The 27,995-nt window shown below is 37.5% G+C and overlaps 1 protein-coding gene across 1 annotated transcript in view; it reads left to right on the top strand.

Annotated features, from left to right (window-relative positions):
- Positions 1-27,995, top strand: part of DNAH5 (dynein axonemal heavy chain 5) — a 122,360-nt gene that overhangs the window by 39,693 nt on the left and 54,672 nt on the right. The window contains 19 exon segments of the mRNA XM_066341255.1: positions 45-263; positions 1,009-1,071; positions 1,968-2,206; positions 3,008-3,248; positions 3,736-3,935; positions 4,748-4,901; positions 5,578-5,741; positions 6,364-6,520; positions 7,519-7,731; positions 13,640-13,864; positions 15,156-15,328; positions 16,419-16,597; positions 18,188-18,375; positions 18,953-19,147; positions 19,814-19,948; positions 20,665-20,772; positions 21,474-21,627; positions 23,214-23,360; positions 25,680-25,921. Of these exon segments, the coding sequence (XP_066197352.1) occupies positions 45-263; positions 1,009-1,071; positions 1,968-2,206; positions 3,008-3,248; positions 3,736-3,935; positions 4,748-4,901; positions 5,578-5,741; positions 6,364-6,520; positions 7,519-7,731; positions 13,640-13,864; positions 15,156-15,328; positions 16,419-16,597; positions 18,188-18,375; positions 18,953-19,147; positions 19,814-19,948; positions 20,665-20,772; positions 21,474-21,627; positions 23,214-23,360; positions 25,680-25,921 (3,396 nt within the window).

A 27,995-nucleotide genomic window follows, 5' to 3' on the forward strand; every position in this document is an offset into this window, starting at 1 on the left:
ACTGAAGTTACCATTTTATGTATCTTGATCCAAATTTCTGGCAGGAATCCTATGCTATGTTGAACAAATACAATCTACTTGTTGCCAAGGAGGAGACAGAGAAGGTGGACACATTGCACTACACTTGGGAAAAACTGCTAATCCGTGCAAACGAAGTGCAGAATGAGCTTATTGCTTTGCAGCCAAACTTCAGAGGAGAGCTTATTAGTACTGTGAAGAGTTTTACTGAAGACTGTGCACAGTTCTATTCAGATTATGATGAGGCAAGTATTTCTATTTTATTGTATGAGAGGAATTTTTAAGGAGCAGTGGGAGCATGGAAAGGTTTTTGGAATTGATCAATTAATGGGATGGGTGTCTACTGTTGAATAGGTTTATTCTTGTTAAGATGGTATTTGACTTTCAGTGCAGGGCAGGTTTGGTTAATGTTTTGTCTATGACTGATGTAAATAATAGTGGTAATCAGCTCTTAAAAACTAAGATAATTGACATATTTAAGGGTTTTGAAAAACACCTAGTTACCATGAGCAAATGTGAAGGCTAGGATTAATGATAAATGATGTTAGCCAGAAGAGTAATTCTGATGCTGGGTGTATATACAAGTGACTTAAACTCTCACATTCTTTTTCATTAGAATATAAGTGAATGAAGCTGATCTAATCTTGCAACATCTTTTAAGTAATGCTGACTTTTACTCAAAAAATGAGCTGTGATTTCATAGCTTTTATAGTGAAAAGAAAAATTTCTGCATTAAAAACAGTTAGTTGCCGCTTTTGAAATTTTTGTTTATTCTTTTTAAAAAAGTGTTTGTTCTAGTAGGTTAACTGTCATCTCTTGGTTCAGCTCTTATCTGATCTGGGGAGGGGTTCTGGAGGCTGCAAAATGTTTGATGTTAGCATGTAGAAAATGCTAATTAGAAATAACTTGTGGTTAATCTCACCCTCTAAATAAATATTCTCACTCTCTTTTTTTTTTTTTTTTTTTTTTTTTTTTTTCTTTTTCTTTTAGAATGGGCCAATGGTGGTTGGTTTAACACCTCAGGAAGCCAGTGACAGGCTTACTATATTCCAGGTACTGTTAATTCTAAGACATAACTTAGTACTTCTTACAAGTGACCTAAAGGCTGTGAGGAGGAATCTCAGTGGCTGAATGAACAGTCATTGGCAGATAGAGTTACTGATTTGGACAAGTCTAGCTTTCACTAAGACAAAACAAATTGGAATTTTTCTATGCATTTGCAAGGAATAGTGTTTAAATCTAAATTTTAGGAGTTAATGGAAAGGCTGCGTAGATAATGAGTAATGATTATGAGGTACAATATCCTGATGAGAGCCTTCCCACAAGTTTACTGTATTTGGCTATAAGCTATACTTGGGATCATTCTTGTGTTTATTTTTTTGGTTGAAGTCTGTATCATTATTAATATCTATTCCTGCAATAACAATTTCTAATGCTTTTCCTTTTCCTATACTGCTATTCATTTGACTTCCTACTAAGTTCCTTGAGTTTTATTGCAATTGACAATTAAATTACGTTTTTCTTTCCTGCTTTAATGGTAGTAATTCTTCCTTCAACAGTCAATAAAAGTATGCACAGCGTACTTGGAGAGGTAGAATTTGCTGTATCTGCCTTTTTTTGCTTTGTGTGTCATGCTTCACCTCTTTCAAGTGCAATCTTAGCATTTATTGTTCTGTCACTGTGCCACCTGAAGTAAATAGCTTTCCTGTCAGTTTCTAAAATGTGCCTCTAAGCTAGCTAAAAGTCACTTTTCTCAAGAAAATTGTTGACAAAACTGTTGACAGTGTAAGCTGTTACTATCTCTCTATATCTTTCTATTATTTCCTAGATTTTAGTCTAATTCAGCTCTAATCATAATTTTGGATCTTGAATATTTAGTTATTTATATTAAATTTTATTTATTATTATTTAGTTATATTATTTAACTCTTTTTTCTTTTTCTTTCTTAGAATCGGTGTGATAATCTCTTTCGGAAATATATTACTTGTACAAGTGGAGAAGATCTTTTTGGTTTGCCAGTTACTCGGTTTCCTCAACTACTTGAAATAAAGAAGCAACTGAATCTGTTGCAGAAACTCTATAATCTATATAACAGTGTCATTGACACAATCAGTGGCTACTATGATATTCTTTGGTCAGAATTAGACATTGAAAAAATTAACAGTGAACTTGTGGAGTTTCAGAACAGGTGAGAAACTGCATCTGTGTTAAAGTTGCCTAAAGCACTTCTTGAATATGATTATAATTGGTCAGCAACAATAATCATATATGAGCATGTATTTATTTATTGAGGCATGAAAAATATTAATTTAAATTGAAAAATATATCCATTACCAATATCATAAAGCCAAGAAGAATTTTGGTTCTAAATGTTCAGCATTATTGTTCCTTAGACAGATTCTTTGCTATCTTTTTTAATAAGCTTGGAATATACGTTAAAATTGTTATTTATTTTGTCCATGAAGGAAAGTTTCCCCTTTTTGTTGTAGTATTGTTGATCATGAGAGATGGATTTATGCTAAATGTCAAAGGCAAGTTTGTGAATTGCTGAATAATTTTTCTACAAAATGGGTTAAATTGCATGCATAAAAACTGAACATTTCATCAAACCAGGAATCAAAAAATGTAAAGAATTAAACCTGAGGAACAGGGTCTTTCTAGAGCTCAGAGGAGTGCATACCCTCAGTCTCACTAAAAGATGAAATCAAGATGTAGGACATTTCAATAGGTTTTGAAGATTGCTTGCACAGAGTTATTAAAATTATGTGGCCACAGTCCTTAAGGGGAGGTTGTGGGTGCCTACCCAGCTATCAGCCATTGAAATAGACTGGAAACAGATTTTCTCACATGGAGAAGCACATACAGAAGCTCCAAATTACAGGTAACCTGAGTTTGGAAGGTATGTGTTCTGTTGTTAAAACCATATACTGTGCCTTCAAAGAAAGACTATTTGAAACTTTTGGGAAAAGCTTGCTTTATCTCAATGTAGGTGCCGTAAGCTCCCTCGTGCTGTAAAGGAATGGCAGCCTTTTCTTGACCTAAAGAAGACCATAGAGGACTTCAGTGAATGCTGCCCATTGCTTGAGCATATGTCAAGTAAAGCAATGATGCCTCGGCACTGGAAGCAGATTATGAATCTCACTGAACACAGATTTGACGTGGAGAGTGAAACATTCAAACTGAGGAATATAATGGAAGCTCCACTATTAAGATATAAAGAGGAAATAGAGGTATTGTGGGGAAAGAAATATGGATACATAAAACCAGCAATCTGCTTGTATGTGGGAGTAACAGTTGCAAGAAGGAAATCAAAATATTTCTGTAGAAAGACTAGAGAAATGGACTATCACTTCAGGTTTTTGTATAAAATTATGACAAATATATTGTGGTGTCAACTTCTTTTTTTTTTTTTAAATCATGCCATTTGGCCCAGGAGTTAATTTGTGAGGGTACCTTGCTTTGTGACATTAAACATATGAAAAGCACTCACTAATTTATTATTTTTATTTTTTTATTATTTTTCTTCCCCCAGAGTTGATTAAATTGTAATGTGGTATACAGATTATTAGCTGTGTTGTTTGTTTATCTCTAGAGCTTTCCACTAAATAGTTGCTCATGAGCCTAATGTTACCTAGTGTTAAAGGAAATAAGAGCTAGATTTGCATACCAGGGACTTGAAGGATTCATAGCTTGTTTTGACTTCTGTTTATTTAAAAGGATATCTGCATAAGTGCTGTGAAGGAGAGAGACATTGAGCAGAAGTTAAAACAAGTGATAGCTGAATGGGATAACAAGATGTTTATCTTTGCAAACTTTAAAACTCGTGGGGAACTTCTGTTAAGAGGTGACAGCATGTCAGAAACAATTGCTACCCTGGAGGACAGCTTGATGACTCTTGGTTCTCTCATGAGTAACAGGTAACAGGAAAGGGAGGGAGGGAATGGGGGGAGAGATAAAAATATTAGCAAAAGGCTAATATTTTAGTAAACAAATCTGTCACAGAAAGGAAGGTAAATAAACATCTAGATAAAACCTAAGAGCTTACTTGTCTTTGAACTATTCATGGGCTAGTTCTTACTGTGTCTAGTGTATCTTCCCAATAAGATAAAGATTTTGTCTTTTGAAAACATGTAGATGCAGCTCAGATTTCCTGAATAAACAACTGGAAAGTTTTCATTGATGCAAGAAAGTGGGGACAAAATTGAGAACACTGCCTGGCTGTGGCAGGCATACCATGGGCATTACAGGCACTGCTTCTCTGCCCCTGTGATAAGTCATTGCCTTATGCCAATGCTGCTGAAAATCCAAGTTAAAGTGAGCTTCAGTTTTTATGGTTCCACGTGCCAAAAGACATGGATAAAATAAGGAACACAGAACATGATCACCAGCCAGATGCTCTCAAGCAGTTTAGGGGAGTTTAGGAACATTGTGAGTTTACAGCTTACAAGATGTTGAGTAGTCCCTTTAACTTAGAGTGAAATTGAAGCCTTGCTTCTATCCCACTTCTGTTGAATTGGAGCCATGCTATGCACCTTGTGTACACAGAAGCAAGTTAGAGCTGATTGGTTTTAGAGCTTCCAACTAGCTGAATTAAGTTTTTCTGCTTTCACTTGAAAACATTTAGAGCATAAAAGCTAGTCCTTATCCTGTGGCTTATATGCTGCTTTTCAAGAGTCTTGTTTTCTTCTTGAAATAAAGAAATGCTTTTTAAATTTCTTTTTAATTGTAGGTACAATGCACCATTCAAGACACAGATTCAGAAATGGGTGCACTATCTTTCCAACACAACGGATATAATTGAGAACTGGCTGACTGTTCAGAACTTGTGGATTTACTTAGAAGCTGTTTTTATTGGTGGTGATATAGCAAGGCAACTTCCAAAGGTTTCTAGACGTGCCTTTTTTTTTTAGTTTGCTTCTCAGCATTTTAAGAATAAAACTTAACTGTGATGTCATAGTTGATGCAGTAACATAAACTTAATTTCTTTTAATATTTAACAAAACTAGTCTTGCTAGGAAATTAGGTAAGCAGTGTTAATGGAAGGCATGGTGTGAGAAAGAATAACAAAATCATGTGATCTGTTTGGTCTTTTGATTTCTAGATTGTAAAGCTCTTAACTAATACATGTATTTAAGCATTGTGCCTAGTAGTAGCTTTATCTAGTAGTAAGTACCACTAACACAGTAGTACTTAGTAATCCTTAACTTAAACCTTCCTGCACAGTTTTCAAATTAAAAATGAACTTTAGTTTTAGGAAAAAATATTCAAATTTGAAGCTTTAATTCAAGTATAATAAGTTTTCTGTCGTTTTCTGTAGAAATATGAGAGAGAGTTCATAGCAGGCTTGACAGCCAAGTATAAAATAAGCTCTGTCGTGTAAGTAGAAAGAATTGCATCTAAGCTGAAGTTCCAGAAGACATGTCATTACTAGTGAGAAGATTGCTTTTGAGGTTATTGAGTGCTGGTCCTGGAAAACAGGTGCTTTACCCTCTTCTCTCTTCCTTCCTCCATTTCTTCCATTTCACATTCACATTCATTCTTCATGTCATGTTTCAACAGGAAGCAAAGCGTTTCTCTAACATTGATAAATCCTGGGTAAGGATCATGACCCGAGCTCATGAAACACCCAATGTTATTCAGTGCTGTGTTGGAGATGAAATAATGGGACAGTTATTGCCACATTTACTGGAACAGCTTGAAATCTGTCAGAAATCTCTCACAGGGTAAGATTACTGCGAGACCACGTTCTTGGCCAGATGGTTTTTCATTGTGTAATTAGGAAAAGAGCAATTGTTCAAGTATTGTCCCATGGACTTTGAAAAGATCATGTCCTTATTCTACTATGAAATTAGTTGAACTGAGCAAACAAGTTAGCAGGATTATACAACACCTCCAAAGAAATTTCTACCAACTCATGGATGAGTATTTGATTTGTGGCTAAGGTGTCACTCCTCAGAGCTGGTTTCAATCCAGCAGGCAGTCTAGATTTGTGTGTCCCATTCACACTTTTCACAGATCTGGGAGGCATTCAGCTTGAGAGATGTAAATAAGAAGTAAAAGAGCCCATGTGAAAATATTTGAGTTTAGCTTCTTTTTACTGATGATTAGATTATAGCAAATAATAAAAGTTTTCCAGAAAATGATTTCTGATACTAGGCGAGTAGCTTTAAAGGAGATGCTTAACATGGATGTATGGTGAATAAAAATTGTCATTGCTACAGCTAAAAAAATCATAATAAATTGTTGAGAAATACCACTTTTAAAGAGGAAAGGATGTATAAATCAACCCAAATCGCTCACCATCTACTCCCTCCCGGCTTCCCTACCAAATTTTTAACAATGCAGGTACCTGGAGAAAAAGCGCCTGCTATTTCCACGATTCTTCTTTGTGTCAGATCCTGCTCTCTTAGAAATTCTTGGCCAGGCATCCAACTCTCACAACATACAGGCACATCTGCTGAACGTGTTTGACAACATTAAAACCGTCAGGTTCCATGAAAAGGTAGGTACTGCCCACACCTCAGTGCTACACTCCTTCACATTGGCAATGTGTGATATTTGCTAAATCAGAGACCTACTTGGTTGCATAAGGCATTCTACTGTTTTACCTTATTCACCAACTATTTGATGCTGAGTAGGATTTATTTAAGGTTTGTTTCATATCCTCATTTATGATGTAGTAAAACTTCTTGTAAAATAGCAAAATAAAAATTTGCACCAGTGCTTAAATTTCAGAAAAATCCACCCGTGTACTGAACTTTTTTCTATAGATCCCTCTCAAATCAGTTTTTGAGTCTTTATGAGCTTATTTATATCTTTACATTGCCTTTGTATTTGTACTTTTCCATTAATTTTTTGATTGTAAGAAAAGGTGTTTTTACTGTTTCTGAGCTGTCCTTACTATGCCTTCAGACACAATGTTTGAAGAACACCTTTTTATACCTTTTACAAGAACGAATAGCAACATATTTTCCTAATGTATGCATTTTTTAGAAACTAATTATCTCCCCATGCTTTTGAAATTCCTTTGATTTTCCATGTTCCTTAACTTTTCTGTATTCAATATTTTTGATTCTAAGGCTATAAATTTTGTTAGGCCGTTAACCCATCAGTAATGGGGGGAAGGTTTCCTTTATTGTGACTGGAAAGTGGATCTTGTCACAGAATCACAGAACAGGTCAGGTTGGAAAGGAACACAGTGGGTCATCTGCTCAAACAGGGTCATCCTAGAGCACGTGGTGCAGGATTGCCATTGAAACTTTAGTGAGATTAAGAAATGGTCGATATATTAGGGTTTGTATCCTTTTTCATGACAGTGTTTTGTTTAAAGCTTTTCTGCCTAGCAAAGTGATGATTTAATAGTCTTTACATTTCATTGAACAAGCGGATATAATTTATTAGTTACTTAAATCAGTGTAATAGAGTGATTGCAGAAAAATACAAATTATTGTAAAAATAAATGACCTGTCTATAAACACAAGATCTTTTTGCTTTTATTAGATATATGATCGTATATTGTCAATTAGCTCACGAGAGGGTGAGACAGTAGAGCTGACTAGACCTGTGATGGCTGAAGGTAATGTGGAAGTTTGGCTCAGCTCTTTGTTGAAGGAATCCCAGCTATCACTGCATCAAGTTATTCGCCAGGCAGCTATGGACATCCAGGAAACAAGTTTCCAGATCACTGAATTTCTTTCTACTTATCCAGCTCAGGTAATATCATTGTTAAATGAATGAAGAATTATTCACAGATATGTGTCAGGTTTTTTCCTTGTGTTTGCGTTCAAAGCTGCAGCCAGTGTTAAATAAAAAACTAGCTTTAATTTTACTTGAATTGTCTCAGTTTTTTAAGTTTCAGCTTCATTTGGCTGAAACCAAAAGAAGGTAACTTACTTTTTAAATGGGTGCTTTAGGGTATGCTGAATGCAGTAAATTAATGCAATGATGTTAACACTATTTCTTTATAAGCTTAATAATTGACTACTAGAGGAAAAGTAGTAAAATTTTGTGTTTGTTTGTATATTCAGGATAATTATTGGAAAAGATGGGAGACATGTCTCATCTTGTCATGGTCAACAGGTCTCGCTTTATTGTAAAACCAGTGGTCTTTTATACACACAATAATTAGCTCATGCATATTGCAAAATCTAAGCTCAGGATTGGGTCTAACACTAATGCTTTGTTTTCTATTACTAGCCTTGCGATTCCAAGTTCCCATCTCGTTAATTTTCTTTACTGCATACCAACTATTCTCAACAACCTAGCTGGTATCTCTGCACCTGTGTTTCAAGGGCACTGTTGGCCCTGCTTCAGTCACGTACGCCTAGTTTCTCACACAGAGATTAGCTGAATCTGGCTGCTATGTCCTTTCTCACGCAGCCACATCTCAGGCAGGCTTCCCACATTTCCCCCGTTTTCTTTTTGTGCTAACAAAAGCTGTTTCCCACCACCATCAATTATGTTCATAAGCATGCGTTGCAAGCATTTTATAAAACATGGCAAAAGCAATAAGGTAGCTACAATAACAATTAGCAAGATTATTCCATGTTGCAGCAATGAAGTTATCCAAGGGCCAAAACCGAGTCCTTTCAACCAATCATCAAGTCCAAAGCCTGTGGATTTCTGTAGATGTGTGGTTAGTTCTTGCAACTTAGAAAGCTGAGCATGGATAGAGACTGAGTGATCAGACAAGTTCATGCAGCACATCCCTTCAAACTCTTCGCATCCATGTCCTTGAGCCAGCAGCAGGAAGTCGATAGCTGCTCTGTTTTGGAGGGACGCATGCCGCACTGAATCCACATCGATCAGCAGGTCTGAAATGGCCTTAGAAGTAGCATTAGTTTGTTTAGCCAGCCAACAGGCCATCCTATCCAACAATGTTAAAGCCCGAGCAGCTGCTGCTTGAGGGACAAAAAATGATATTGCAATGATTTCACCCGGGGACCAGAACGTTACATCATCTCTGCACTCTGGGGTGTATGCGTGTGTCATTCGTTTTGACCTCAATCGCATGTGATTTCTGTATTTGTGTAAGATCATGGTCATATTAGGTGTCAATAGGGTCAACCTTCCTAATGTACACGGACCACCCTCTATCCTTGATGGAATACCAGCCCATGCTCTATCCCCACAAATGAAAAATATCCCTTTTGGCAAAGCAATCGGAGTGTTAGATGACCGAGAAACATTCGTGCTAGTGTAGTTACACCAAGCAGTAACATTTCTATACGCAGCTATAGTGGCATTAACAATTATGGGAAAAGTCTGATTTCCAGTAGGTGTACCAGAGGCTCGAAGTGTACTTGTCCAATTAAACATAACACAGGCATCTGCTTTCACTGATCCTAGTAGTTCTAGCTCTTGAGGTTCCCTGGGAGCTGGAGGGAGGTAGGGAACAATTTGGTCCCAATGATCTGCATAGTTTTGGCATAACGTATGGGAATGGGTCGAGGTGAAAGGACATGGCCACACATCAGTGGGCAATCCCACCAGGCAGGTGGTAAAGGGGTTACCGGGAGAGGAGAGAGACAGGCAGATTGCCTCCTGGCCTGTTTGATTTGCTAAGGTAACCCATATGTTTTCTTTAGGTTGCGTGGGAGCCCAAAAACTTTCCACCCCCTGCATGATGGCCACAACGATCAAAATCAACCCCATGTTTGCGATTAATCCAATCCTGCCTTGGATCTCTCCTTTCGTTTTTTCCTTTTAAGTTTCAATCGTTGAAATCTGCGGTTAATACTCTCCCAATCAGCCGGATCAATGAACCACTGCCGAGGTGCAAAACATGTAATCTCACAACGCTTTTGCAACACCTCAGACTTTCTAATAGCCTGAACTCTTATTATGGCCCTACTTAGGTCGTAACGGAAAAGGGCCAGAGAGCGCTGTTCTTCGCTCTCCAGCAGGCGTATGGCCTGCCCAAAGGGTAACCCTGTCTCAATTGATAATACTCTCTCCGGGTGGGCAGCTCTCCAAGACCGCACACAGTTAGGGCACGCAAGGTCAAAAGATAACTCTCGCTGATGAATCCACTTGACTGTGTTACAACCCCCACAACGCAACAATATCCAGGCCCTATGGGTACTATCTACACAACAAACACAAGCATAAGGCGACAGCTGTCCGCTACTATATCGATGCAAGCGAGAGATTAGATAATCAAACTCATCCGGTGATCGTATCTGCAGCTGGGCTGGGCTGAAGCAGGTCTGCAGGAAGGGGAGATGTGGTCTGAGTAGAAGACCCAGCCTCAGTTGAGGATTCCTGATGTAAGTCGGCTCCAGTTTGAGGCCGCTGCGCCGGTCTCGCGCTCCGAGCCGGTATCCACTCTGGTCCTGTGACTGTCGTTGAGGAGGCTAGTAAGGGCCAGTTCTGTGGCCAGTAGTCCGGAGAAATTATACTTGAGTCCGCGCCCGTATCCAACAGTCCAGTTAACTCCACAGTCTTATCCTTAAATCGTAGCTGCAGCTGTCTTTTAGGCCGGGACAAAAGATCCACGGTTAACAAGACAAGTCCTCCGGTGCTTCCGAAACCCTTTTTCCCCCGCGGTGTTGGTTGAATCGGGGGGAGGGCTTTCGCGAGTTGTGGTAGGGGCACCACTTGAGCCAATCTCTGACCCTTGGCGATTTTTAAAGGTGGAAAAGGGGTATGTACCATGACCATGATTTCTCCGCTGTAATCAGCATCTAGCAACCCAGGCAGGATAAATAGTCCAGATATCGAAGCTGATGATCTGCCTAATATCAGTCCGCCAACTTGATTGCCTTCTATGATTATAGGTCCAAAGATTCCCGTAGGAACAGTCTGTGGGTGAGGTGTCATCAGCGTAACCTCTACTGCGGCTGCCAGGTCCAGACCGAGGCTCCCGGCTGTGGCTGGTCGGAGCTGTTGGATGGCATTGCAGCTGCTACTTGTATCCCGGCGCGGCTGCTGCTCGCGCTGTGTCTCGCGTTTCCCTGCTTACGGCGGCATGTAGCAGTATTGTGGGTGTTAGATTGACAGTTAATACACCAGACACTCTTAACCTGGCACTCCTTCCTGATGTGACCGGACTTTCCACAGCGGAAGCACTTCATGCGAGAGCCGACCTGACCGGTGCGGTTACAAGCCATACCGGCCGCTGCAGTTTGGAGAGGTGCAAGGGCAGCCATGACCTGATTCTGTGATGTTTTTGCCTGTTCCTGGAGCCCTAAACCTAATTGCTTAATTGCCTCCACTAAAAATGCTTGAGAGCCAGATGGCATGCCGGCAGCCTTTTCAAGCAACAAGGGAACGGTCCAGTCTCCATTCATAGTATTTATTAATGAGCGAGTCTGTGCGTTCCCATTCTGTAATATACACTGCTTCAGTAATGCCCCTTTCATAAACTCTTGCACCCCCGCTTTATCTATAGCCTCGGCCACCTTATCTACAAACGAACCCAGCGACTCTTCCCTACTTTGTTTAATGCCCATGTATATAGGCGTTCCCCCAGGATCTTTTACCTTATTCATAGCCCTACGCGCTACCTCCATTGCCTCACGGACTTTATCGGGGCCCATTAACACCTGAGCTTCTAGTCTAAGGAATGCGCCGAGACCTAATAGCTCATCTATTGTTATTCCGTGCAAAGGATCACCCGGTCCTCTTTGTACCGCCACAGATGCCTGAGCCTCTGCCTGCCAATGCGCACCAAACAACATAACCTGATGCTGTGAATAGATCAATCTAGCTATACCCCTAATATCCCCAGGCAGAAGCAAATACGCATTAAAAAGATATTCAAGCATCTGCTTTGCCGGCTCACTGTTCACACCGTATTGTGCCACTGTAGTACGCAATTGTGCTAACAGCTTCCAGTCAAGCGCACTCAGATTTGCCGTCAGACCTCCAGCTGCGTTTGGGGTAAACACCACCGGACACGCCAGGCATTGAGAGGCAACCTCCAGCAACCCTTTGTCCCCACTTTCCGCACCTTGGCGGGCCAGCGATACCCATAACTCACGCCGCTGCCTTGCCAGGGCCTCCGCTAGGTCGGATTCCGCCCCAGGGATAGGCTCCTGACTGCGGGGGGTAGGCAGATGGCTTGAAGCACCGGCAGGGACAGGGGTGCGCTCAGGGGAGTGCTCGTAGCTCTCGTCTAGGGGAGGTGCCGATGGCGCGGCTTCAGCAGGGGCCGGTGGAGCAGGCAAGGTAACCGTGGTGAAGGCAGGAGGGTTGGGGGTATTAGGATGTTGCCGCGAGGAGTCATAGGCATAATTACGTTCCTGAGCGGCTTTGACTTCTTTTGCAGCTCTTTTTTCTGCCTGCATTAATAACAGCTCATTGTGCACTACCCGCCAGAGCTTTCCAATCTTTTTAGCCGGTTTATCATCCTCCAAGGTCAACTCCCACAACCTATCTCCGAACTTTCTCCATTCTGACAACTCATGCACTGTGTGGGGATTAGTAAAAAACCCATAAGACTCCCCGTGTCTCAAAAGTGAAGGTAATTCTTTATCCAGGTCGATACCCTGTATCCGCCTCTGCCTTAAGCAGGCGGTAAATAATTCATATGCCGCTTGCCTATCCATACTCACGTCAGCGCTGTTGCAACTCTCCAAAAGGCTGTCGGCGGCACGTATCGGCTGAGCTCGTCGTTACGATCACTCAGGGTCGGGGCTTCCTCGCTTATTGCCCTTATACCATTCTGGTTGCTGCAGAATCCGAACCCATCATCTTTTCTCAACTCCTGCAGGGAGGGACGCAGCGCATCACGTCCAGGGGTCACCAGATATTGGAAAAGATGGGAGACATGTCTCATCTTGTCATGGTCAACAGGTCTCGCTTTATTGTAAAACCAGTGGTCTTTTATACACACAATAATTAGCTCATGCATATTGCAAAATCTAAGCTCAGGATTGGGTCTAACACTAATGCTTTGTTTTCTATTACTAGCCTTGCGATTCCAAGTTCCCATCTCGTTAATTTTCTTTACTGCATACCAACTATTCTCAACAACCTAGCTGGTATCTCTGCACCTGTGTTTCAAGGGCACTGTTGGCCCTGCTTCAGTCACGTACGCCTAGTTTCTCACACAGAGATTAGCTGAATCTGGCTGCTATGTCCTTTCTCACGCAGCCACATCTCAGGCAGGCTTCCCACAGATAATGCTATGTATTGCTAAAGATTTGAAACTGAGGGTAGTGTTGAGGGAAAATTATTTTTTAGTAGAAGCTTTGTGATCAGGAATGTTGTTGATGGAATAAAAACTTTTGGAAGAAAAAAATTAAACTATTTATATTGTATTATATTATAAAATGTTTATAATATTATAAAGAAAAATATTTCAAATCAAAGCAGAAATTATTACTGGTTAGTTATTATTTATATAAAGTATATTTGTTGCATATAGTATTATAATATACACTACAAATTATATTGAGCAGTTGTATAAGCAATGCACTATGGACAGTATCTACGAGACTGAAATTCTGTGCATTTATGAATGCAGTTGGGACACACAAAACATGACCTCTGTATGAATGCATGGAAAGTAATTTTATAGTAGGAGAACCATTTCTTTCTTTTTTTTCCTGTGTCTGTGAATATAGATTTTACGTGAAAGAGAAGATAATAAACATATACTTCTGTGTTTCCTAAGGTTGGGTTACTGGGGATCCAAATGATTTGGACAAGAGAATCAGAAGAAGCTTTGACTCTCGCCAAGCAGGATAAAAAAGTTATGCGCAAGACAAACCAGTTTTTCCTGGATCTTCTGAACATGTTGATAGATATGACAACAAAAGACCTCAGTCCAGTTGAGCGAGTTAAATATGAGACATTAATCACTATTCATGTGCATCAAAGGGACATTTTTGATGGTCTTGTAAGTCTTAAAAAATTAACTATGAATTGTGAGGGGTTTTCCACATAAAAAAATGTGTCATGATAAGAAAATATTATGAAACCTATGAATTCCTACCTCATAAGATAAACATTTAATTTCATGACTGTAATAATTATGTGTCCTGTAATATTATAAAAATACTTATGTTGTTTCAGCTATGCCTTCTTAGTTTCCTTTTAATTATTGCAATGGGTTTCCCTCTCCTCAAGCAGTAGCAGAATTGTATAATGTCTCATGTTGGTCCACTAAGTTAAGTGCCTCTCTTGTGTGATCAGTTAGGGCCTTCTTTTTCCTCACACATTTTTTGCAAGTAATTGTCCTTTTTCTGGACTGCATTATGGATTTCTACAAGTAAATAAAATGAATATAGAGTTATAGTACAGAAAAAGTTTTAAGCTGGTTAAGGCTGATATCCTCTCTGTTCTAGTTTCAATAGGATACCTAATTATTACTTAGGGATTTCTTTATTCACTTAGGAATATTTCTTTATTCATGCTGACACATGATACTAAAATAATGAAAATGAAAGCATTTAGCTTAATCAAACTTAAAGCTAGCCTACCCTTTTACCTATAGGAAGTCCTGACCTGATTCTGAAATTGGCCTGTCCAAGAAAAGAATTATTGAGTTTTGGCCCATTATTGATAGGAAGGCATTTATCTTTTTTATTGTAGAATCATTTGTTTCTATTTATAATAATTTTATGTAAAGTGTAGTTTTTGGATCCAAGCTGACATTTTTTTAAATCCCATTTTAATATTCAGTATAAGGACTGTGACTTATTCTCAGCTCTGTTGAATTTCTTAAACTGTATCAGCACCATGACACTGCTTTGAAATGTCTTTTTTCCCAATAGACCTGTGATTTCATAACATTTTTATAGCAGTTTGTAAAATCACATATGACATTATGTACTTGACTCATGTAAAAGCTCAAGTGGTAGAGAAGACTAAAAGGAATGGCAATTTTAAGGTTAAACTGAAATGATTCTTGTTTGAGGCTTATGAACTGTTCATTCATTTTTAGAATTTTGACACATTCATCTAAAGCCTGAAGTTCTTCTGCTAAGTATGTGATTGAGCAATAATACATTAGCAATTTTTTTTGTAAAAATCCAGATAGGTTCTCCACTATTTTTTTGTTACTAGCTTTATACCTTTCATTATGTTTACAGTACTGCCTTTGCATCTACTACTCAGACACCATAATATAAATGTGAAAAGAAATGTTAACCATGAATGCCACAGCTTTGTCTTCCCTCTCTTCTTAGTGCTGCATGCATATCAAGAGCCCTACCGACTTTGAGTGGCTGAAACAATGTAGATTTTATTTTAATGAAGACTCTGATAAAATGGTGATTAAGATCACTGATGTGAGCTTCACATACCAGAACGAATTCTTGGGCTGTACTGACAGGCTTGTCATAACACCTCTTACAGACAGGTGAAAAAGACTATTTTATTCCTTTATTCTTTCCTGCCAAACCTTTGTTTTTGCAAGAGCAATTTCGTCATTCCTGTTGGATGCAACATTCCTCTCTGCAGAGTTTATTATTCATGGTCTTGTTAAAGTCAGTAATTTCATATGGAATGCTTCAATATTTTTGTTTATGTGCCCTATAATGTGACTTATTTTCTGACTTATTTTCTGCCACATATGTGCGTTGGTCCCCGCATACATGATCTATCCGACTTAGATAATTATGTATGCGAAGCCAGCATACCTGAGGATCTGATATACCCAACAGATAAAATATGTAGAGATGCAGGACAAAAGTCAGTGTTTACAGACAAGCTCTTGAGAAGAGCTAAGGGAGAACAAACAGGAAAAAACAATATTCAGCTGCAGTAGTATGGAGATCTTTGATTTAAAAGGATATTGAAAGAATTGCAATCCTATTAACAGAGAGATCTAGCTGTCTAACTCAAATAGCTGAAAGAATGCTTTATAACCTATCACTGGAGAATGAGGGCATTGTTTGTTTGCTTTTTTAAAAGATTATTCTATACAAAAAAATTCTAGAGCTACTCCTGACATATAATTATTAGCTGGTGTTTTGCTACATTATGGATAGATGTTTCATTTATGAAAATGGGACGCATTGTGTGATCAAATTTTAAAGATGGATGAGAAAGGAAAGGTTAGATGTCTTTCACTATTGTACTCCACAGTATAATGTATTTAAAAACTACTCCAGATAAAATAACCCAGTATCTAAGTTATTCAAACTAAGATTAGGCAGCATCTCTGTATCTGCTTTCTTCCCTTCTTGTGATCTTTCAGATCTTGCTGATAATTGAGGATTATCTGTTTTTTCATTTTATGTGTGATAAAATGAACCTTAATATTCCCTGCATCAGAGACTGAAGAGGTGAAGAGGTTTTGTTCTTACTGATCCAAATTGTAATTAGTGGAACATAATTTCAGCACTTCCCTTTTCTCTTTAAATCAGACCTTGTGTAAGTTTCTCTATACTATACAGGCACTATTCAGAAATCTGTCTGCTGCAGCCTGTTTGATTGTTGTCTTTTAGATGTTACATCACTTTGGCTCAAGCTTTGGGCATGAACATGGGTGGAGCACCTGTGGGACCTGCAGGAACTGGAAAAACTGAAACTGTGAAAGATATGGGACGGTGCCTAGGAAAATATGTAGTGGTCTTCAACTGTTCAGACCAGATGGATTTCCGAGGACTTGGGAGGATCTTCAAAGGTAAGATGTGGACTAAAGGTAAACTGTTGGCTAAACAGTCAATTGTTTTCTGGGGTGCACAAAGCACAGTATAACTAACTGGGCAGAGGATGTGATTATTCCACTATACTCAGCTTTGGAGTGGCCTCATCTCAAGTACTCTTTGCAGTTCTGGAGTCATCAACACAGCAGCATAAAAAATACTGAAATGGATCAAAATTACAGCAAAAAAGATGGCAAAAGAGCTAGAGGACATGACTTAAGAGGAACAGCTGAACATGCTATGTTTGTTTTGCTTTGAGAGGGAGAGACTGAGGGGTACCTTCACTGCTGGTTATAACTTCCTCATGAGGGGGAATGGAGATGGAGGTGCTGATCTCTTGTCTGATAATAGGACATGGGGGAATGTCTTGAAGCTGCATAGTGTGAAATTCAAGCTAGGTATTCACTGAGAGTGTGGTCAAATACTGGAACAAACCCTCCAAGGAAGTAATTTGGGTCTCAAAGCTGTTAGTGTCCAAATTGTGCTTAGACAACTATCTTATATATATACATATGGTTTAACTTTTAAATACATCTTTGTGGAGTCACAAGTTCTACTTCTTGATCCACAGGAGTCCTTTATAAGTCAGTCCTTTATATTCTGAGATTATATGATTTTATGAACTGTGTGAAAGTTTCAAATGATAAGAGGATCTCTGTGAAACAAGGTTGGCGTATAACTGGCAGATGGTTTCAGCCTTTTAATAAATACAAGTAATTAATGTCTTGTTATGAGTATAAAATACAGTTGCAACATTGTCTTCAAGAAATAGAAATAGAACAGTTTATGAAAGGATAGATAAAGTCACTTAAAATGACCTAATGTCACAAGATGATCTGCTGCTATGGAAAGAAAATGCTGTGAAATTTATTGCTGAACTGGTGGGACCTGCTGAATTTTGATTTCAATATTTTGTCTCATTCAGATACTGAAGTTTCTATTGGTAGAAGGAAATGCATGGATACTTCTTCATATGCTAAAAAAATTGGCAGAGCTCACTAAAATTAAATGCAGACGACATTTTTTTAGGCATCTGAAATTAATACATATCAGTCATTGTTGATGTCTAATTTGAGATCAAATGGAGGTTCTTGACTATTGTATTGTTGCAAGTGACTGTATCTATGGTTTTTGTTTTTCCTAAAAAATTCAAGGAAAAATGCAGTTCTGGCATAGACTGACCTCCAGCTTCTTAACTATATTGTTAATTTTAATATGTGCAATAAGCTATTGACAATAAGCTTGTCACATTTTCATTGAATTACTGCAGGAATTTTTCTTGGTGGGTAAAGAGGGACAGAAAAACACTCAAGATAAACATTTAGGATAAAAGAAAAGGAGAAGAAATCAAAGAACATACTATCCTAGAAAATCTTAAGGACTTTGTGAACTTGTACTTTCTTACTTGAAAAGGAATTAAAATTTTTCTTTGTTCCTTTCCCAGCCCTCAAAAATAAACACTTCCCCCTCGCCCCGAGGTAGATTACCTATTTTTTGGCTTGTGATTTGTACCAAAAAAGGGTTAAAACACATAATCGTCATATATTTAGTTGCTTTTCTCTTTGAAGGTCTTGCTCAGTCTGGCTCCTGGGGCTGCTTTGATGAATTCAATCGTATTGATTTACCAGTGCTATCAGTAGCTGCACAGCAAATAGCAATTGTGTTGACATGTAAGAAGAAACGTAAAAAAAGGTTTATTTTTACTGATGGAGAGAGTGTGGAAATGAACCCAGAATTTGGCATCTTTCTTACCATGGTAAGTATTCAGAAAGTTTCTAATATACCAGTGATGACTGTACAATAATTAAGTCTACCTTGGTATGGTGTGTGTACTTGCTAATTCCTATGTCGTTCAGTTCCTAAAACTCTGATAGTTTGAGAACATTGAGCATTGCTGTAAACACAGTTTACAGTGTCTTGTTTCAATGACATCAAGTGCATGCAACTAGCAAATGCAGGCAGCATCATAAATACAAGTAACCTCATTTTCAGATTTCTTCTACATGCCAAATTCTGGTGCCCAAAGTGTGCTTTTTGTTACAATTACAGAAAAAAAATCCATAGAGATATAGGTAGGAGTAGCCAGTAAAAATAGGACCTATAAGACAAACTCAGGTTTGAAATGCTTAAGTGGAACATTTTTTGTATCTCATGGATTTAAAAGAGACAAAAATTCTATAGAGATATGATGGTAAGTCTGTACAGCAATTAATTTTGACATGTGACCTTAAAGTCAACAAATTATTTTTGCCTACCAAGTCGGCCCAGTCCTTTGCTGATTCATCTGTTTGTGCAAGGTACACTCAACCTCAACACCTGTTTTTCTTTTCCAGAATCCAGGATATGCTGGACGGCAAGAACTTCCTGAAAACTTGAAGATTAATTTTCGTTCAGTGGCTATGATGGTTCCCGATCGTCAAATCATAATTCGTGTTAAATTGGCTAGTTGTGGTTTCATTGCTAACGTTGTGTTGGCAAGGAAATTCTTTACACTGTACAAGCTGTGTGAAGAACAACTGTCAAAGCAGGTGATTATATTCATATGCTGCAACTTGATTATTTTAGGGAAAAACTATCTCTGAAGTCACAAAATATTCATGTGAAAAATAAGGAAAGGTTCATGCTCACTAAGAAGGCTGAGCCACTTGCAGTTTAGTAATGCAGCCTTGTGATGTCCTGAAATATCAATTCCTGCTGCAGGTTGTTGATGCAAAGATGGGGCTTTCATTCAGAACACTGCTTATTATTAAGATTTAGTTTTAATGAATGGTGATGGTTGAGACAAATAAAGGCTGTATTGTAGCCTTTGTTGATCTTACAGGGTGGGTTGAGAAGCATTTGGTTTGTGCTGCCTGTGCTTGTACAGATGTTTCTCCATTTCCAAGGGCCACAGAGAATTCAAAATAATACTGATTAAGTACTTTTCAATAGTCCTTAGGAACCCTGTCTTGATTCAATGACTAATGATTACATTTTTTTTGTCTGTCTCACCTTAGATTTTAATAGATGGTAGCAGATTTGGAAAGTGAAGTCGTGCATAATCACACAGCCAAAGAATAGGGGATGGATGTTTGGAAGCATTTGAAACACAAGCCACTTCTCCTACATAGCCATGTGTGTCTTAAATAGTAAATAAGAACTGTTTCATCCCTATTAACTTGGGAATGTTTTCCCAAACTTCACATATCTTCTAGGTGCATTATGATTTTGGCTTGAGGAATATATTGTCTGTGCTGCGTACACTGGGAGTAGCAAAAAGAGCAAATCCCACAGATACTGAGTCTACCATTGTCATGCGTGTGCTGAGAGATATGAACCTGTCCAAACTAGTAAGTTCTGAGGGTCTGATAAATAATTTAAATTGCACTTTGGAGCTACGTGATCACTAGAAGATTGTATGTGACCTTTTCACTGAAGCTGGCTTGGAATGTTTCTCAGAGTGGAAGATTTTGACTGTAATAGAGAAATTACTTGTAGTACCCTCTGTGGGGCTGAGGAGGGAGTGAGCTGCCTGTTGATTGGCTTTCTACACGGGTTGAACTTTGAATTGTTCAGATTCTTTTTCCATATTTTCTCTGCTACCTTTAGAAGTAAGTGACAAAATAGGTGTCTATGCAGTAACTTCTTTAGAAACTTTGTGCTTAATTATTTAGTTGCTCTTTTGAAAGGATCTGTTATTCATAGTAATGAATACCATCTCAGCTGTCTGAATAGCTAACAACCATCTTCCACTGCTGTGATACATAATTTTGTTAGACCAAATAAAACAGATAAATAATTTTCTAAATGGTATTGCTAAAATCTACTATAGGTAATTCAGTCTTCATGTTAGTGGTTTATTTTGACTAATAGAAGCATCACATGATCTCTCTGTGCTGTGTCCTTCTAATGTTTAGTACCTAGAGGATTATTAAAGATGGTTCCTTTTGTTCTCGAGCATTTCTTTAAGTTTTCAGGACTCAGGGATTTTTCTTTTTCAAGTTGGTAGAATAAATAGAACAGGTTTTAATCTGTGTGCATTTTTGTTTTCCCTGATTTTCACTAGATTGATGAAGATGAACCCTTATTTCTGAGTCTAATTGAAGATCTGTTTCCAGATATCCAGCTTGATAAAGCAGGCTATCCTCAACTTGAAGCAGCCATTGACAAACAGGTGATGTTTCTTGTGATCTGTGATGCTGCGGCATAACTGTCATGTTTTCTTAGGTGTCATGTGACACCAAAGATAATCATTGTTATGGATTCTATCCAGCTGGCAACATTATATTTTATTACTTAGAGGAGGCATAAGTTTTTCCATAAGTCTGTACCACTGTAATATGAATATTAAGCTTATTCTTCAGGAGGCCACTGACTTGGGATTATAGTGTCCTGTGGTTTTCTTGAGTCATGATTACTGGGATCCAGTTTGAAAAATAGATGTATACATAAACTTGTCTTATGTGACTCAGGATTTAATGTTTGTCTCAAGTCTTGACAATTATAACACTACTTTGGAAAAGGATTTTCTTTAAATTACGTCTCTTTTATTTTATTTCCCATTAGGTGTTTGTAATAATTCAGTAGGGCCAACTTAAGAATATAATGTATATATGTAATAGATATATTGTAGGTGTATCTAATAGAGAGATTATAATGTACATAGAGGCTGGTTTACCTTGTTTTTCTGAATACATATTTCAATACCAAATATATTTTCTTTATCCAACTGGGTTTTTTACTATACACAAAGCCTTTACAAAGAGTGTAGTAATCTGCTGATGATATGTCTATATCTGTCTATATCTAAAGACATAAAAAAATATTTTTTGCTCTAAAATAATAGTAATTTGGTTTTCTGTCCCCATCTCACAGGTGGAGGAATCTGGTCTTGTTTGTCATCCTCCTTGGAAACTGAAAATTATCCAGCTTTTTGAGACCCAGAGAGTAAGGCATGGATTAATGACTCTAGGACCTAGTGGTGCAGGAAAAACTACTTGCATCCACACCTTAATGAAAGCAATGACAGGTATGGTAGTACTTGTATTGTTAACTTTAAACCCCATTGTTTCTTCTCAGAAAACCTCAATTGCTTCACTGTGAGAATATATTCCTGGAAGAATGAGTTTGTATGTTGAGATACTAATTATTCTAGTAGCTTAAAAATATCTGACATTCAAAGCCATATGCTAATGTCCTTTTTTCCATATTACCATACTTTTATCAGAAGTTCTTTTTCTAGATGAGTTAAGAAAGAGAAACACAGTCTAGGTAGGCAGCTCAGACAAGTGATTAAAGCATCTCCTGGGTTTTGCTGAGGTAATGCTGAAACCTTTTGCTAATCATGAATATTTAGGTCTTTTCAAACACAATGCACAAGACGGTGTCTTTGAAATAAAAAATAACTGGTTTTATAACCATGAATTCCTGGTTTATACAGTGACAAAGTCTTCAAGGGTATTAATTTTGTGTCCTGGCTGGAGGCTTGAAGACTGTGTGGGGTTTTTTTTTTTGTCATCTGTATTTCTAAACAAAAATATTAGTTGAAGAATGTCTGCTTGATCTTATCAAAATAAAAGATTATAGCTTGGGGAGAAAAACATCTCTTTCGAGGTAAGCTTGTGTTACCCCATTTCACAAGTTGCTTATATGATTGTCCAGAAGTGAATAATTTCTGTAAAAATAGTTCAGCAAGTCTCTCATACACACAATAATGCACTGTGCTTAATAAACACTAAGCTTTACATTGCAGTGGAAATGACTGTCTCATTTAGGAAAAAAAGCAGAAAGAATAGAATTGCCTTGCACTGTTTTCCTATATTTTTTTTCTAGCATTGAAATGTGAACTACTAAGATAAAGTCATTTTACTACTTTTTACAAACCTGATCTTCTCATACAACCTCATGAAATGTTTAACTACCTGATCTGTCAGGCTTCTATCTTACATGTTAGTGAAATCTAATTTTAATTAAATTGTTTTTAAATAAGTAATTTTTTAAGTCCTTTCTTTCGGCATCTTACTACTGGCTCCTGGTTATGTTTCAATTATGAGTTTTTTAAAAGACGTCTGGCATTTTAGTTTTTAAGCTGTTGTTAATGAGACAAAAAAAAAAGTTTATGGTCATGGTATGGCTAGATAGAATTTATTGGTCTAAGAGAATTCACAAGAATATGCCCATATTGTGTACTTTACCTATTCTAAGATGTATGCAAGAGCACAGAAGGGCAAAGTAATCAATCATCTGTCTGGTATTTATTAATTGGGTTTTAAAAATGCACATCCAAATCAAATGTTTTAAAGCTCTATTGTTTGATAAGCCTTCAAAATATTAAATTAAACATTGAATAAATTTCATCTTGCTGGTTTTTTTTTCCCCTGATGGAGTTATGAAATGTGAATTGAATATTCAAAAGTTTCAGAATTTCATTCTACTTTTTTAATGTCTCAAATTAATGAATTTTGTATAGCAAGAGAAGTTTTTCAAGTAAATACACATATTACAATTATGAATGCATTTTAAAGCATACATTTGGGTGTAATGAGTTTGAATTTGTTAAAGTTCTCTTACTGCTGAAAAGAAACGTAAAAACTAACTGGTGGTCTGCCTTCATAGATTGTGGACAGCCACATCGGGAAATGAGAATGAATCCTAAAGCTATAACTGCTCCACAAATGTTTGGACGCCTTGATGTGGCAACAAATGATTGGACAGATGGAATATTTTCAACGCTCTGGAGAAAAACTTTAAGAGCAAAGAAAGGTATTGTGGTGGACTCCAGTGTCCACCAAGTTGCATACACCATTCCTTTGCCCAGCTGGACAGGGGAGAGAAAATAAATGGAAAACAACTTGTAGGTTGAGTTTAGGCAGTTTACTAAAGTAGAAGCAAAAATTTGCATGAGCACAAGCAAAGAGAAAAATAAGGTTTGTTCTCTACTTCCCATCCGCAAGCGATGTTCAACCACTGCACAGGAAGCAGGGCTACAGTGTACATAGAGGTTGCTCTGGAAAGCAAACGCTATAAATAACAGATGCCCCACCTTCCTCCTCTCCTTAGCTTTTATATCTGAGGAGATGTCATATGGCATGGAGTATCCCTTTGGCTAATTTGGGTCAGCTGGCCTGGTTGTGTCCCCACCCAGGATCTCACCCCCAGCCCCTTGATCTGTGAAATGCTGAGAGACAGTGCTGATGCTGTGCCAGTGCTGCTCAGCAGTACCCAAAACTCTGATGTGTTGTCAACACCTTTCCAGCCACCAGTGCAGAGCACAGCACTGTTTAGGGCTGCTGTGGAGAAAGGAACTCCAGCTCAGCCAGACCCAATATAGGTATAATGAAAAAGATTTCAATTCAAAATAAAACAAGAAAAAAACTCAAGCTTCAGGGAAATTTTATAAAGCACATTAGCAGAATTTTTTTTTCTTACATGGAACTGTCGGGAAATTCCTGGAAGAACTTCTGTGCCTTTCACACTCTGTTCTAAGTACTTTGTGTTCAACAGTATAGTTTAACAAATACTACACTGCATTTACCAAATTCTCTCTTTTGTATACAAAGTCCTCATATGGAAGGAAAGTGCAAGGTAAAAGTCAGTTGCCGCAGTAGTGGTGTCCTATAAAATTTTTTTGGTGCTGTCAGAATTTCTACCTGTTCTTCAGCTGTCATATTGAAAGGATGTAAATCTCATCAGCTGTGTCATGCCAGCTAGCCCTGCACATATCATAGTCCATCTCAAAGAGCACTAGATAATTCTATTTAGGCAGCCAATTTCTGCCTAAAATTATGCTGACATATATTCTTAGACTGCTACAGTAACTAAGAGTGGCCTTGATAGTGATGGTAGATGGTTTCTTCCTTTTTTGTCTGAAAATTAGTATGCAATCTTATCATCATGCCTTAAAAGAAAACATGAAAGAAAATCCTGACACTTGTTGCACTATTTTCATACAAAATTTTTAGTCTTCAGAAATACAGATACTTTTAAAATTGAAAATGCTTTTCAATCTAATTTTGGTAGGCTTGTTTCAAATCTAGAAATGTCACACCCTTGACCGTGTAGCATAGCATTAACTATTGATTATTTATCTTTTCTTTCAAGATGAAATATACATTAGCACACTCATGACTTACTCAGATTTACTCTGTAAGTGTTCTGCAATATCCCTTTATGTGTCAGGCTCCAGACTATCTCATGCTGGAGATGCCTGCACTGTAGCTATAAAAACCCTCCACATATAAAAAGTTTGTAATCTGTTTCATACCTCCTTGGTTCAATGCTAGTAGAGTTCCCGGCCACCTAGGCCTTTGTAATAAGTACCAACTCTGAAGGCAGCTGGGCCATCTCTGGCTAAAGAGCTGGCTAGCAATGCACTGTGGGGCTGTCTGCTCCCTAACGGGTGGGCAGCCAGAAGGCAAGGTGGGATCTCTTTCCAGCCAGGGTCTGTTGCTCAGTACCCAAGTGAGGCAAGCAGAACAGACCCAGACACTCCTAGGAAACAGAGGCAGGCTTTAAAATACCTTTCTGCTAATAAATGGAGAGCAATTCAAAAACTTAAAAGGAAGCTTGTCAAGTTTAGGGACAAAACAAATGACAAGAATCTTCCCCTAATACACCTCTTTTACTTATGACAAGTTTGCATGCTATTTGAAAGAGTGATTTTTCAAGTGTTCCTTTCACATAATTTTATTACATTTATAGAACTCATTGGAAACAAATGAATGGTGTTTAAATTTAAATATATCTGTCGTTATCTTCTTTATGTTTTTTTTATATAACTTGAAAAAAAATCTTGTTTATTACTGTCTTGAAGTCTAGATCCTTAAAACTCTTTTGGAGTATTAAAACTGGTGACTTATGCTGTTGACACTTTATATACTGAAGAATGGATAATTATTATAGGTGACAAAATGAAGTACCCAAATGGGATTGAGTGATGGAAATGGTAGTTGCATTAAAAACAGATTGTAGCTTTGTACATTAATTCAGAATTAGTTTAAAATTGCGGACATAAGAAACTGGTCCTTGAAAGAAACTAGCACTTCATCCACAGGCCTTTTTATCTGTTATATTGGATTATAGGTGACCACATCTGGATAGTTCTTGATGGTCCAGTTGATGCTATTTGGATTGAGAACCTTAATTCTGTCCTGGATGACAACAGAACTCTAACACTAGCAAATGGTGATCGAATACCTATGGCGCCAAATTGCAAAATAGTCTTTGAGCCTCATAATATTGATAATGCTTCTCCAGCAACAGTTTCAAGGAATGGAATGGTGTTCATGAGTTCATCAGTTCTCACCTGGAGTCCTATCCTTGAGGTACAACAGCTAAGTGTATATGTATTGAGAGTTTTACTGGTTACTTCTTCATCACTTCACTCTTGTTACTTTAGGACCTATTTTTGTGCCTTTTGCTATGAAATCCCTTTTACTCTGTATAAGCTTCTAGGTCAGTACTTAAAATAACAATTTTCTGGTAGTTTATACAAGAGTGAGTAATTTTTAAGGAACATAATTAATGCATTGTGCTTTTAAAAATACAACTATTTTACTGTAATTAAAAGTATTTTTTGCAATTGAAGGACAACTCAGTTTTAAAGCACTAACTACCTAACTACCTATGGTAGCCCATAGTGCAGCTTCAGACCAAGGAGGAAAAATGAGTAAAGTTGATTCAGGGAACTTGAAATCCTCAAGAAAATATAAATTCTCTTGATAGTTCTTAAAATATATTGCAGCTGGGATTCAGAACCAAAAATAAAGTTAATGCAGCATCAAAGCATGTAATTTTTAAATTTATATTGTTACTTAGTTGTCTGTTAGCATTCATAGAAGCAAAGTACCTGAAGAATCAGGCAATAATTAGTGTCTCTCTGGCATGGGATGAATAATGCAGAAAAAGAGAACATGTTTCAGGTGTGTTTTAGAGTCAAAACCCAGCATATAACATATTGAAGTACCAAACTGATTTATAGTCTTTGGTTTTTTTTTTTTTTTTTTTTTTTTTTTTTTTTTAAATGTGTCATCTTTCATTTTCCAAAACCCAGTAAAAAAAAAAAAAATCCTAATCCTGACAGAATGCTAGTAACAATATAGTGAATGATAAATTCGAAGACTTGAGCATACTACTTTTTTTTCATGTAGCAAAAATCTTGGTAAAGATGAAACATGAGAGTTCCCAAGAATCTACCTAATATTCAATCGTAATGTATTTCAGCCTTATTAAAGTTTCAGCAATTAATTCAAATTTTCTTTTCTTTTTAAAAAATAGAGAATAGCAGGTAAAAATTCAACTGAATAGCAGTTAAAAAAAGTTGGTTTCTCTTTTTTTTTTGTCTCTAAACCCTATATTGTCTTAGAAATTTATCAGTGAAGTACACTACTCAGGATTAACACTTGAAAAAAAAGTTTTGTTTTTCTCTGCATGTCTTCTTGTCTAGGCCATCTTGTTGAGAATGTTTAGTTAAAATTATTTTGATTTGATAAAACATGGACTGTCTCCCGAATATCAAAAATGGAAACTTTCTCCTGCATGCCAAAGATACTGATTGCTGTGACCATACAGATAATTACTTAATTATTTCCACCTGAAACCCAAGTTATATTTTGTATATTTCAGTATTTTCCCAAATGTAATTCCTTTATATGGGCTTGAAAATTTAATTTTAATATAGAAATTATTTTTTTATTTGTCCCCTTGTTTTTCAGACTCAGAGAACATAAGTCTATCAGCTACTATGAGCTAACAGACTAAATTTTACTGTTCTCCTTTCTAGAATGTATCACATGAACAAGTTTTTAAAAATATTTTTAAGATTGTTTCACAATCTGATTGTTGTTTCATTTTCCAAATCACACATAGGACACCAGTGAAAAATACAACTAATCTTCACCTAGTTAGCCTTGCTTAGCTAGTCCTAGGAAAATACAATTGGCCTCACATTAATTTTTAAATGTCAGCCTTTTGTAGCAATTATTCTGTTTTAGTCTCAGCTTTCTTATTTTTTTAATACTTTAAAGGTTCTCCTGCTCGTAAATTTTATAGAACTTGCTTGTTTATAACCAGATTCCTTCTCCCTAAATCCCTGATTTGTCTGGCAACACAGGAAAATTGGCTTGTGGCACTGCCTAGAAACCACTGTCCTTAGCAAGTTAGAGGTTTCAACCCCAGATAAAAATCAAAAAGACAGTATGCTGTAGTCCATGCACTGAGTGCCAGGCAGTTCCTGGTGCCTCTCTTAGTGACTGGAGACAGTGGAGCTCCTCTAGGAAAAGTGAAGCCAGGAAATGTGTTTTGGTGAACAGAAATTACCAAGGTGAGGAAGGCTGTAAACTTGTGATTTCTGGAACAGACACAAGGTTTCTTTTCCACCTGCGGATCTGAAACGGTAGG

Source organism: Sylvia atricapilla, chromosome 1 (assembly GCF_009819655.1).
Source record: "Sylvia atricapilla isolate bSylAtr1 chromosome 1, bSylAtr1.pri, whole genome shotgun sequence".
In the NCBI taxonomy this organism is placed as follows: domain Eukaryota; kingdom Metazoa; phylum Chordata; class Aves; order Passeriformes; family Sylviidae; genus Sylvia; species Sylvia atricapilla.